This window comes from Helianthus annuus, chromosome 7 (assembly GCF_002127325.2).
Source record: "Helianthus annuus cultivar XRQ/B chromosome 7, HanXRQr2.0-SUNRISE, whole genome shotgun sequence".
NCBI lineage: Eukaryota > Viridiplantae > Streptophyta > Magnoliopsida > Asterales > Asteraceae > Helianthus > Helianthus annuus.
The window spans coordinates 80,084,171-80,097,612 of NC_035439.2; the positions used below are offsets into that span (position 1 = coordinate 80,084,171).

The 13,442-nt window shown below is 38.2% G+C and overlaps 1 protein-coding gene across 1 annotated transcript; it reads right to left on the reverse strand.

Annotated features, from left to right (window-relative positions):
* Positions 1–9,069: 9,069 nt before the first annotated feature.
* LOC110867861 (nicotinamidase 1) lies at positions 9,070–12,204 on the reverse strand. The gene is made up of 5 exons (XM_022116919.2): positions 11,908–12,204; positions 10,549–10,732; positions 10,321–10,454; positions 10,064–10,249; positions 9,070–9,362 (listed from the first exon to the last, which is right to left on the reverse strand). The coding sequence occupies exons 1-5, from the start codon at positions 12,049–12,051 to the stop codon at positions 9,270–9,272; spliced, it is 741 nt and encodes a 246-aa protein (XP_021972611.1). The 5' UTR covers positions 12,052–12,204; the 3' UTR covers positions 9,070–9,269.
* Positions 12,205–13,442: the final 1,238 nt, after the last annotated feature.

A 13,442-nucleotide genomic window follows, 5' to 3' on the forward strand; every position in this document is an offset into this window, starting at 1 on the left:
GTATCGGTTTGATATCGGTTGACACCAAACTTATCCTAATCTGTGATAAAAAAAAGTTAAGAAAAATATAAAAATGTATTCAACTTAAAAATAAAGAAAATAATTATTATTATAATATTAAAATATTAAAAAATATATATATTATTATAATATTAAAAATACTCATATTCTTGTATTATTAATACAGAGAGAGTGTTTCTTTAAAATCACACCTTGCATGTTGCTTTTTATCTATTGTAATCATACCTTATGTTTTTATTGGGTGACTTATTAAGCCAACATAGGTTACATATAAGATTGAGTTATCATTTTTCAAGAAAGAGGATTACAAAAATAAACTGATTGTTCATGTCATCCATCTAAACATGAGTTAAAGCTAGATATCATACTGCACCAAACTGTATCAATAATTCTTAGTCCATTATGGTGGATGATTGTTTATTTGTGTTCCTTTTTACAATGTTATATTTAATTTTGTAACGTTGTTTGGATTGTGTTTTAACTTTTAATATGTTGTAGAAAAAATATCATAAATATGTTATACCCTTACAATATAACCAGAAAAAAAAATCAACCACTAACAAATGTACTAAAACTAGGTGTTGCCCCGTCTGTGTTGCGAAACGATGGTCGAATAATTCTTAAACAATTAAAAAAACAGTACCATAGTTTTGTTAAAAAGAAAAAGAAAAAGAAAAAAGAGTGTTATGCATCTTCTTGACACAATTTTTAGCTGAGGGCAAAGTCATATTTTTATTTTTACTTGGGGGAAAAATCAAAATTTTTTCCGGAGAGTAAAATCCTAATTTTTAGCTAGGGGAAAACCATATTTTTATTTTGCACTGGGGGCAAGAAAACGTAATTTTGAATTGAGGGTGATATCATAATTTTGAACCGAAGGGAAAATCGTAAATTTTAGCTGGGGGCAAAAGCATAATTTTATTTTGAACCAGGGGCAAAGACGTAATTTTAAAATGGGGGGAAAACCGTAATTTTAAAGTGGGTATAAAATAATAAACTGGTGTAAAATCGTAATTTTGAGCCGGGGGAAAACGAAATAAGGTGTGTCTCACTTAGGGATCTTCTTTACAACTGCACTTGATTTATATCTTTCGATATTTTTCAATTCTTATGCAGAGGGAAAGCTTGCGCATAAAGTATTGTACGAGGACTAGTCCATTGCTGACGCAAAATCAGAAGTCCTGGTATAATACCCCAGATATCAAACAGTATACAGACCTAGTATCTCAGTATTAGGCAATCTCTCAAACAAGATTTCGGGGGTTACCCATATATCCGAGAGATGTTCCCCACGAGATAAGCAAGATATCGTTTTTAAGTTTATATCTTGGAATCAATCTACTAAATGTGTAAAAACCGATTGGTACATCATCAGTGAGACCGTTTAACGCTTTTTAACTTTACAATTCTTTAGCGTACTGTGACAGTCTAGCTGATGTACTTTCATTTCCTCTTTTTACACTAACTCTTTTTGTTTTTTTCTATGTTTTTTACATTTTTTGCATTTTTTACTGTTTTTGTATTCTTACATTTTTTTTTAATGTTTTATATTTTCTACAACATGTTCTCCCCGTAAAATCCAAAACATTTAAAAATTTGACAAACCAATGCAGATTGTTTCCCAACGTCCTCTGCAGTGGAATCTTCATGAACGCCAACTATGTCTCCCCCTGACAACAAAAGTTTCATACCGTTTAGTTTCATACCGTTTCATACCATACCACAAATAAACCTCTTTCAAAGAACCTTGCGCGGCAGTGCACTGGTTCTAAAGAAGAGAACTTAAAAGAAAGCAGTCTCCAACATCCGCGCGCCAAGTTAGAGATAACATATCCTTGCGCAAGCTCTCAAGCAGCAGAACAGTTAGGATAAAACAACATCTTCGCGCGAATGTCATCCAGACTTAGATAAAAATAACATTTTCTGTTGCAACAGAATTTAAATGAAGCAAAGCCACATGGGATTACAGCTGTAAACCTTCTAGAAGGCTTTATCGTGCATCATCATTCGGTTATAACCGAATGACCACGTGGCATCATCCTAGGCACTCCTCAAAGTCACAATGATGACACCAAATTGAAAGAAGATCCACACTTACCCACTTTCCACGTGGCATCTCCCCAGCCGTTGATCATGACCACAATCCATGTGCACACACATCCGTTAGTGATTAACGGTGGAGAAAATAACCGCTCACAGAAATTACTTTTCGTTATCTCTCCTGTTAACAGACTTTCCCACCCAAAATTTGGTTATAAATAAGGCAATTCAGGTATCATTTCTCAAGTTACACTCACTTCACTTTACTATTACTTCTTCTTCTTCTTCATCAAACCTGTACTTATTCTCAAGCCGGAGGGTGGTCACGGAGAGAACCCCCATTCTCCTCTTGGCGAGTCTAAAGGATGTTTGTTTTGCAGTTATAGTTCGAAGAAGGAGATCACTCATCCCCGAATCAAACGAGAAGACCTAACCCTTTTATGCAGATTCAAACCCCCTGGTTCAATTGATTCTGATCGATTAAACCAGCGTTTCTTCATTGCCACCCACCGCTTTCTTAGTTTTTATTCACATCTTCTCGTTTGAATTCATTTCTCTTCAATTTCTGTTTTCCGTGACAGAGAATTCGTTAACTCACCCATCAAGTCCTCGATCCGAAAACAAGGGAAATCCAACCCAGGTTGTTCAGATCAACGGAATCATGGAAAACACAAATAGCAACAGAAATTGTCTTGAGGGGAAGAGCTCTATTATGCACTCAAGAGCTCAAAATCGCCCATATCTACTCCCGGAGGAAACTCCAGAGTACTGGTTCACCAGATTCCATAACACCATGAACCAAATTTTTGCACCAAATTCCAGATCTGAGTCGTTGCATAACAGATCTAATAATCAAGAAGAACACATGTTCAAAAGAAAATCTGACATCCAAGGATATCTGGAACCACTCAGATATATACAAAATCTAGAAGATAACAACCACCAGGAAACCAAGGTGCAACAGATAAGTATGGTACAAGGAGGACCTTCACGAAGGCTGCACAAGCGGAACCACAATCAGCACTGGCGAGAGCAACAAGTAGTCTTCCCTATCGTTCCAGGAGGTCCTCAAAAAGAACGCCCGGTAATCATCACTGATATCTTCGCCCACTATCGCACTGATTATATGTTTATAGATCCAGGAAGTTCCATAAATATAATTTACGAGCAGTGTTTTAAGCAACTAGACCCAGAGGATAAGGCACGCTTAAAACCAGTCGATTTTCCTCTCACTGGTTTCTGCAGCGAAGCTGTCTTTCCGCTAGGTCAAATCGTTTTTCCTATAACCCTCTCAGACGGTGAGCACTCGCGCACTGTCACAGTCAATTTTATGGTCATGCCAGCAACATCGCGTCATGATGTATTACTAGGGAGACGAACTCAGGGAGAGTTCAGCATTATTACCTCTATACCACACGCCGCTTGTGGTTTTCCGACGGAAACCGGTGTAGCAATTTTATATTCCAGCAAAGAAGTGATGTATGTGGACGACGAGCCACCGACAAAAGTCGTCAAACCTTCACCGTCAAACGAACCAGAAAAATGGGTCTTCAACGAGGAATATCCTGAACAAACCATTTTTTAGGACATGCCATCTCACCGGCAATTCGTATAAAGTTAAAAGAACTCATATCTAACAACATGGATATCTTCGCCTGGTCCCCGGCGGACATGACTGGAGTACCAAGAGACATAGCACAACACTGCTTAAATATCTGACCTTCTGCGGAACCAGTCGCGTAAGGGAGGCGCAGTCTCAGCGTAGAAAAAGCAGACGCAATTAACGAACAAGTAACCGAATTACTTCAAGTCGGGATCTTGCGCGAAGTGCAATATCAAACCTGGGTAGCCCACCCAGTAATGGTGCAGAAGCACAACGGCGGGTGGCACATGTGTGTCGATTTCAAAGATCTCAACAAGGCCTGCCCAAAGGACTGTTACGCCTTCCCAGAAGTAGACAAGAAAGTCGATTCTTTAGCATCCTTCCGCTGGAAATGTTTCTTAGACTGCTATAAGGGTTACCACAAGTTTAAATTAAGGAGGAAGACGAAGACAAAACGGCCTTCCGCACAGACAAAGGTATTTTTTTGCTACACAAAAATGCCTTTTAATCTCCGCAACGCGGGGGCTACTTACCAACGATTGATGGATAGAGTCTTTGGATAGGATATTGGCGTAACAGTAGAAGTTTACATGAACGACCCCGTTATCATGAGCCAAGAAGAAGAGTCTATGCTTGCAAACATTCAGCGCACTTTTGACTCCTTACGCAGCGTTAATCTAAAGCTGAATCCAATAAAATGCTCCTTTGGAATGGATGAGGGCAAATTCCTAGGGTTCATAGTAACCAGAGATGGCTTCAAGGTCAACCCAAAGAAAGTAGAAGCCATTCAACTAATGCCATCACCAGTGACAGTTAAAGAGATGCAACGTCTCGCTGGTCGATTAGCAGCACTTAACAGATTTTTTGGCAAATCACGCCGCAAAATCTTATCCATTCATCAACACGTTGCGCAACTGCGCCAAAAAGAGTCATTTCCAATGGACTCCAGAAGCGGAGAAAGCCTTCCAACAAATGAAGTAATGTCTGATCCAGTTACCAACCTTAACAGCACCACGAAAAGATAAACCATTAATCCTATATCTATCCGCAGCAAAAGTAACAGTCGGCGCGGTACTAATGGTAGAAAGGGATGGCGTTCAAACCCCGATATACTAAATCAGCAAAATGTTAACTGGTCCAGAGACACGCTATTCTATGATAGAAAAACTCGTCCTTGCACTGGTTCACGCATCAAGGAGGCTGCGACGATATTTCTCTGGCCACGTTATCACCGTCCTTACAAATTATCATCTAGGACAATTTTTTTCTAAGCCAGATGTTGCGGGGCGGTTGGCCAAATGGGCTATCGAGTTAGGAGGATACACCATCTTGTACAAACCTCGACCAGCAAATAAGGGACAAGTCTTAGCAGACTTTGTTACCGAAGTTTACACTGACAAAATCCAAGAATGTGATGCAATCCAAAATCCTACCCCAGTCTTCGATGACAGGTTTTGGACATTACATACAGATGGTGCCTCGAACGACGATGGTGCAGGCGCAGGTCTTCGCCTAGTCAGCCCTGACAATCATGAGCTCATGTACGCTATTCGCCTGGATTTCAAAAGTACTAACAATGAGGCGGAGTCCGAAGCATTTCTTGCGGGCCTTCGCCTGACACTTAAAATGGAAGCAAAGAACCTCGAAGCACACGTCGATTCCAAATTAGTAGCAGAGCAGGTAAACGGTCATTACGACGCTAAAGGCGAAGCCATGGCTCTATATTTGGAGCAAGCAAGAATCCTTATCAACTAATTCCAAACCTTCAAGATAGTCCACATCAACAGAAGTGAAAACAAACACGCAGACGCGCTAAGCAAACTGGCTGCTACAAGCTTCAAACACCTCGCGAAGGAAGTCCGCATCGAGGTATTATCTAACCCATCTGTTCCCTTAAGACAAGTGAACATCATAGAAGTCGGGAATCCATCTTGGATGTCCCCGATCATTACGTACTTGCAACATAGGATCCTTCCAGAGGGAAAGGCGGAGGCCAGAAAGATTCAGCACAAAGCATTGAACTACGAAATGGTGGACGGTATCTTGTACCGCAAATCATTCATGGGTCCACTTTTACGATGCGTGGATAAGACCGATGCACAATATTTAGTCCGCGAAATTCATGAGGGGTTATATGGAATCCATGCAGGCCCACGCATGGTGGTTGCAAAGATCATGAACGCAGGCTATTATTGGCCATGTATGCATGTAGATGCAGTGGAACTCTTGCGCAAGTGCGCGGCATGTCAGCGCCATGCCCCAAAAACGCTCCGCCCAAAGAACCCTCTGGTCCCAGTCACCTCAACCTGGCCTTTTCAACAATGGGGCATCAACCTCGTCGGTCCTTTTCGCGATGCGCCCGACGCAGTCAAGTTCATAGTAGTAGCAGTAGACTACTTTACCAAATGGGTAGAAGCAAAGGCTCTCGCATCGACTACAACAACGGTGATCCGCAAATTTATCTGGGAACACATTATTTGCCGATTCGGGTTACCATTACGCATCATTTCTGATAATGGTACAAACTTCGCGTAGGAGGACCTACAAAAATGGTTCAAGGAAATGAACATTGAACATAGCTTCGCCTCTGTGGCACACCCACAAGCGAACACAGCCATTGCAGAAGTCAGTCTCCTATCACCACGTATGATTGCCATGGAAAAGCAAGATAATGAGCGAGAACGAAGACTTGATCTGGACCTTCTTAAAGAAAGGCGTGAGAACGCAGCCATTGCAGAAGCCAGATACAAATCAAAGTTAGAGAAGTACTATAACGCTCATGTACGCGTATGTTTTAAGTTATAATATTGTAAAAGAGATTCGAATTACAAAAAGACGGTTTAGAATCTGACTCCTTTTGTTTTAAGAATATTTTCTATATATTGTATTTCTCTGAATAAGTTTGTATATGCTTTCGAAAGTAATCGTAATCATTTATTCGTTAAGATTGACGACCAAAATACCAAATATTTTCATAGTCGTTCAAAAAAGAAAAAAGAAAATAGCAGATATCTTAATTTAAGGGCCACGTTTTTCCACGAAAAAACTTCGATTTGGGTTCGTTGACCCTCCAGCCATCCTAGCCTTCTTAAAAAGGAGATCTAACATTAGTAGAACAGGTTGTTCATCAGATTCTTTTAATTGATAATTGCGGTACTTACAGTGTTACAGAAGTGATAATTGAGTTTTGGGAATGATCGAGGATAAAGGTAAATAGTAAAAGATTATGGGGTGTTTTAAGTATGAGTTAACTGCCATTTTCGTTCCTATGGTTTGGTCACTTTGGCCATTTCAGTCCATTTTTCAAAAATGCGTCATTTTCCTCCCCGACGTTTGGAAAGGTGCCATTTCAGTCCAAAAATCATAACCCAGTTAAGTCGGTTTGTAAATAAGGACTGATTGTGTAAATTTGTAACATAAAGGACCATTTAAGTAAAATGTATATATAAATAAAATAATTAAAAAATTCAAATGATCATTTAAAACAAGTAGGCCCCAGCCGCCCCACTTATATATATACACATTTAAAATTAAAAACTTATCCCCCACCCCACTTATATCTTCTCCGGTGATTCTTTAACACCGGTCACCACCGCCACATTTTTTCCGGCCATGCCCGCGACCACACACACCTTTACCACCGTTTAAACACAACCTGTCACCTTCTCACCACCGCAAACAACCAATCACATCCGACACACGTCACCGCCTTCCATTACCTTCACCTCTGCAATAAAAAACCTCAAATCACTCTCCCCTTTCACCTCCGACACACCTCACCACCCGACCACCGAAAGCCCCCACCTTTTTACCACCTTCATGAGGATCATTATGTTACATAAACCGACTTCATCTTATCAATTCCCCTAACAACGTTACATGGCACAGAGAATCATCTTAACAAGGTTACCAACACTAAGAATCATTCTTATTTATAAACATCATCCTAACAATATCACAAACATGCATGACCAGGTTGTACATTCAAATGAAAACACAGCATCCTACTATCACATGGTTCTATCATTAATCAAAACATAAACAGAAGTATGTATGTGCACAGGACAACTCCAAATATCATTTCATCACAACCATGGCATCATACTATCACATTAGTGGATTATTTAAGTAAATAGATTATTGTTTTTAAATCACTCTCTTGTTCAACTCACATTGCCAAGACATCGACATGAATCATTATTACCATTAAAACTAGTTTTCTGGAATCATCAACAACATCACGACATCATTCAACATCACTTGGAATCGCAGTGTTTTAGGGTTCTTACTAACCTGAAGAGTGATGGTTTAAGATGTGAGAATATGGGAGGAAAGATCTTCGAGAACGACGAGCGGAAAGATAAGAATGAAGGTTACCGTAGACTTTTCCGGTGTACGAGTGATGTTAAGCAGAGAAAGAGAAATGGTTCATAGGCCGTTAACGAGCTTAACGGGAGCTATCGGAGAGGAGCCGAGGTCGCGGGAGATTGGTCGGCTGAGGTGAGGTTTTTGTGTTGCAGGTTCAATGGAAGAAGAGAGAGTTTTAAGGAAGAAGAAGAAGTTTTAGAGGAAAAAGGGGTATAGGGATTGCTGTACCCTTGTTAAGATTATAATTATATAAATATTTTATACATTTTACTTAAATGGTCCTTTTATTAACAAATTTACACAATTAGTCCTTATTTACAAACTGACTTAACTGGGTTATGATTTTTGGACTGAAATGGCACCTTTCCAGAACATCGGGGAGGAAAATGGCGCATTTTTGAAAAATGGACTGAAATGGCCAAAGTGACCAAACCACAGGGACGAAAATGGCAGTTAACTCTGTAAGTATTTTACCACAAAAAAGTGTAAGATTCAAATGATAAGGCTCGTCCGCATGATATAATGAGGAAAATGTATACTTGCTTAATTACGCACGATGGCCTCGTATAATCAAATAAGAAAACCTAAAAATAAAATCGTGATAAGCCTAAAAGAATATTGATATGTATTTTACATTTTGAACGAAACAAAAAAACAAAAACACAAAAACCAACATTGATTCCGATAATACGAATACCAGTACCAATGTTGTTCGGTCGGTATCAGTTCGCTTCATTACGGTACGGATACTCGGTATAGTTTACGATACTAAAATAAAAATATACTTTATTTTGAATATGAAATTTATATTAGAATGCAAAAAAAAAAAAACCTCATTTAGTTTTACCATTAATATGTGATAATACATACATAAATATCTGAAAAATCCACCGTATTGAAATACAACGTGATCTATACAAAAAGTTTATACTGTATGTAAAAAAATATATAAAACAGTACTCTTAGATTTATAGTAAACACTAAATAATTATAACTATTAGAGAAACTATTGTGTGTTCTACTCTGCGACCCGCAAATCAAACCATATGACCAAACATTCATGTACTATTGTTTTCTTAATCGACAGCAAATCAAACACATTTTCTGATTTTACAGGGAGACGTTAAAAATCACAATCACTACATGCGTAAGCATATATACGAAGAGAAGAGAAAAGAAAAGATACGGCGAATCTAATAGGTTTTCAGAGATCATAAACATGAGCCACTCAGTGTGATCATGCCTTCTTTGATGCTGCAAATGACACTTTTGACACAACCTTAGCTCCCCTGCTCTTTGCCATGTAAAGGCCAACATGTTGCATGAGTTCCTATTGTTGCAGGATTCAATATTTAGTTGTAAATAAAACTTAGTATTTTTATAAAATAAATATTTATTAACTAAGATATGTTATGTAACCATATAACCGCCTCTCTCTCTCTCCCACTATATATTGTTATCAAGCGTTTATGCAGTTCTGTACTAAAAATTAATTATTGAGCATGCCCCTATAAAACTAAGAAGTAAAGTACATGCACAGTCCCTGTGGTTCACCAAAAATTTGGATTTGGTCCCTAGCTTTCCAAAGGTACACATTTGGTCCATATGGTTTGCATTTTGTAACGCATTATTCCCCAGCTTTTCCAAAAGTACATAGATGGTCCTTGTGATTTGCACTTTGTAACACATTTCGTCCTTAACTTGGACCCGCTGAAACCTACAAAATTTGTTGGCTTGGGACTAAGGGCGCTACAAAGTGCAAACCACGGGGACGATCCGTGTACTTTTGGAAAGCTAGGGACCAAATCCAAAATTTTGATAAACAACAGGGACTAGAATAAGTCCACATATATCTTACAAAACTAAATGAAGCAATCTGGTTCTGATGTACTGCACTAGAATAAGTCCACATATATCTTACAAAAGACGATCATTTGATGAGCTTTAACAATCTCCTAATAGATTCTTTAACCCGTTCAGTTATATTTAACGGTTTAATTTGCTGCAAACATCAATGTTAAACAAGCGTACCTGAGGGTGAGCAAGAGCACCAGGGATGTTTCTGGCAACATGAACTGGAAGATCAAAAGTTGCACACGCACCCGAATATACGATCACATCTCTAAGAGGAGTAACATGACCACGATTTCTTGCAGATAACGCAGAACACACGAAGTCCAGTACACATATATCCGTGCATATCCCAACAACCAATACCTGAAAGATCGAGAAGATATCAGGTTGCTTAACTACACCAATTAATGTACACACACACAGAGAGAACTTACGGCTTCAATCTGGTGTTTTTTCACCCAATCTACAAAGACATTGGATCCGTCTTTCTCAAAAGAACCAACAAATCCATCAATGCAGTCTTTGCGTCGAAGTGTCACATTTGATTCGTTTTCCAACCACTGCAGGGCTATAAAACAGAAGCGTAATCAAAATCAGAAAAACAAGAGGTAACACAAACTTAAAAACCCGAGTGTGTTCTCAGCTATATCATGATACAGTACCGGGAACCAAGTTGGCTTCATCGGTCCCGGCTATACAATGAGGAGGATATGGGGGCTCGGGGACATCTGGATGATGAGTATCAAGGAAAGCAAACACGGGCCATTTCTTTTCGCAGAATGTTCTGGCGAGTTGTGTTGACTCGTCAACCATTCTAGATATTTGTTTATCGGGTACTTTTGGAGCCTGCACAAGAGTGACATTATATCAAAACAAAGTTATAATCGCCTTTTCTAAAGAGATGCAACGACATAATGTGTCTTGGTCTAAAAAAGAAACCCATGCCACAGATAAAACTAAGATAATGTTGGAATATTAGTTTACAAATAGTTAAGTTGGTTTATCTGTTACCATTAGTCGGTTAATCAGTTTGTTTGACTTTTGAGTCAAATCTATATATGACTAGATGAAATAATTCATCTTACGGGGTAATGAGAAAAATCGCTCATCAAAAATCCCTCTGCTTGTTTTGAGATCCAATCAAATCAACAGATAAAGCAGTTATAGATTTTTCATACTTTTCACAAAATTACGCACAATACGTTCAAAAGAAGAGCAGAGAAGGATCATTTTTATTCAGAAGAGCAGCTTCCCTTTTCGCACAAACCTAATTTTATTGGTTAGCAGCGTATTAGCGGATTACGTTACTTTACCAGTAAAAAGAAGTCTGCTGTGCACAGAAAAAACCTTCTAATGTATTTCAAACCTACAACAATTAAGTTAGTAGAACCGAAAAAGTGTCTATTGAACCAAATTCATGAACATGATATAACATAACACATATAGAAACACGATCAGCCCCGCTTGCGGTATGCATATATAATGTATATATGTGTTGACGCTCGGGGGGCAAAAGTGAAAGTGCACTAATTTTAATGTTATTTTACTAATTTCGTAAAAATAACGTTAAAAGAAGGGGATGGTTAATCATGCATCATGTGGTGGCGTTGATAGCCGAAAGACAAAAGGGTACATGCACTAATCGGCTCCCGATTGTTGAGTGTTATGCGCCTTGTGTCCAAGGCTTGATGCAAAACTACTATCAAGCCGGGGTCTCACTGCCTCTCCTACGGGTAGAGAGAGGTAAGGTTGTCTACATCTTACCCTCCTTATACCCTACCTTAGCTTTGCTATTGATGAGATTTACCGAGTATGATGATGATGATATAGAAACACGATCACATAACAACTATTAGTTTCAGATCACCAAAGGTACCAAATAATTAAACCTAAGCTACCTATAAAAGCAACCCATGAACACTCAATATCATACAAATTTAGCCAATATAACAAAACAATTGAATATACACTACAATAAAAACCGATCGATAGAGACAAATACATAAATGTAAAGTTTATACCAGATGACCTGCACCGACCGTACAGAAGCCGTTAACGATATCGACGAGGACAAGACCGATAGTGACGTCACCTGTTAGCGTCATCGAATCTTCATCCACCGGTAGCTCAATTTTAACCAGATCTATCGCCGTTTCCGACACCATTTGAACGATCACAGGCTCCAATTTTGAATATTCAACTCCGGTTTATTACACGCACTCTCTTTCTCTCTCTACTTTCGCTTTCAGTTTCTCTCTCTATATTTCTATTATATGCCCTTAAAATGAATCAATTTTGTTTGGTTGACTAGATTCTTACCCAATATATCGTAACTATTTTGGAGTGTTTTTGAAGGGATGTATTTTACAATTTGGTCTTGAGGGTTTGTGGATTGCTTTAAATGGTCCTTTTTCTACTTTTCTTTTTTCTTCTATTCTAGTTGTTTTTCAAAGGCTCAGGTTATTTACACACGCCCTTGTCTATTCACACACCTCAAAACGCCCCGTTTTGATCAAGACGGGGCGCTTTGAGCTAAAGTCAACACATAAGTACTGAGTCTTTCAGTCCTTGTCTGTTAACCTCATACCAAAGCGCCCTCTGCTTTGACCGAAACGGGGCGTTTTGGGCTGACTGTTTATTTTTTGGGGAAAAGTGAGGTTTTGGTGAAAAAATGGGTTGTCGGTTTGTTGTTTGATTGTATTTGGTTGTGTTTTTTTGTTGAAAAATTGTAGATTTTTGTTTTATTTTTATAAAACATATATAATTTAAAGTTGTAGATTTTTGTTTTGTTTAAAGTTGGTTATAAAACATATATTTTTATAAAACAGTTTAAGTACTTATTATTCTCTATGATATTTTGGATGTAGAATCTACTTCGTGATACGAAACAAAACAAGGATCGTTCTAATAGATTAAAGAGAAAAGACACTAAGAGATACTCAAAGCAGGATGACTTGTTGAAAAACAAATACAGTTTAGAGGAGTTTCCTACATTTGGTTTGAAAGCATAGAGGTATATTAGATAAAATCACTATAGCTATTTAGTTATATGAAAAATTAATTGCCAGTGTTTGTTTTTTAAGTTTTACACTTTTCTCTTCACATTGTGTGAATCAAAAAAGAAAAAACACTACCATACGTGAACCCTCCTGAAGAAATCGCAGGCTGATACATAAAAATACATATAACGAGTTATCATCTTCCGAATATGAGGAAGGTTTTATAATTGGTTTTAGAGATAGGGGGAATCGCCAGATTGTAGAAGGTGTGTTATTTATGACAGTTATTTGTTTGATTTAAAACACGTATAATGACAAGGCTACCCCTAACATATTATGACAATTAATTAATGACACACAAATATTACAAAAATGCCACTGACTTGATCTCAGCCATGAAACACACCCATCGGATAGCTCAGATCGCTTCCTACACTTTGTAGGAAAAACACACTTTGCGCAGGAACCCTATATATATATATATATATATATATATATATATATATATATAGGGGGAGAGGATCATGAGAAAACTACATATATATGAGAAAACTAGA

Bases quoted from the DNA above. Each gene is read 5' to 3' on its own strand.
- LOC110867861 (XM_022116919.2), bottom strand. From the start codon at position 12,051: ATGGTGTCGGAAACGGCGATAGATCTGGTTAAAATTGAGCTACCGGTG. The intron at 10,733-11,907 runs GTATAAACTTTA...ACTCTTGTGCAG, and splicing joins CGGTCGGTGCAGGTCATCTG to GCTCCAAAAGTACCCGATAA. The intron at 10,455-10,548 runs GTACTGTATCAT...TCTGTTTTATAG, and splicing joins TGAAGCCAACTTGGTTCCCG to CCCTGCAGTGGTTGGAAAAC.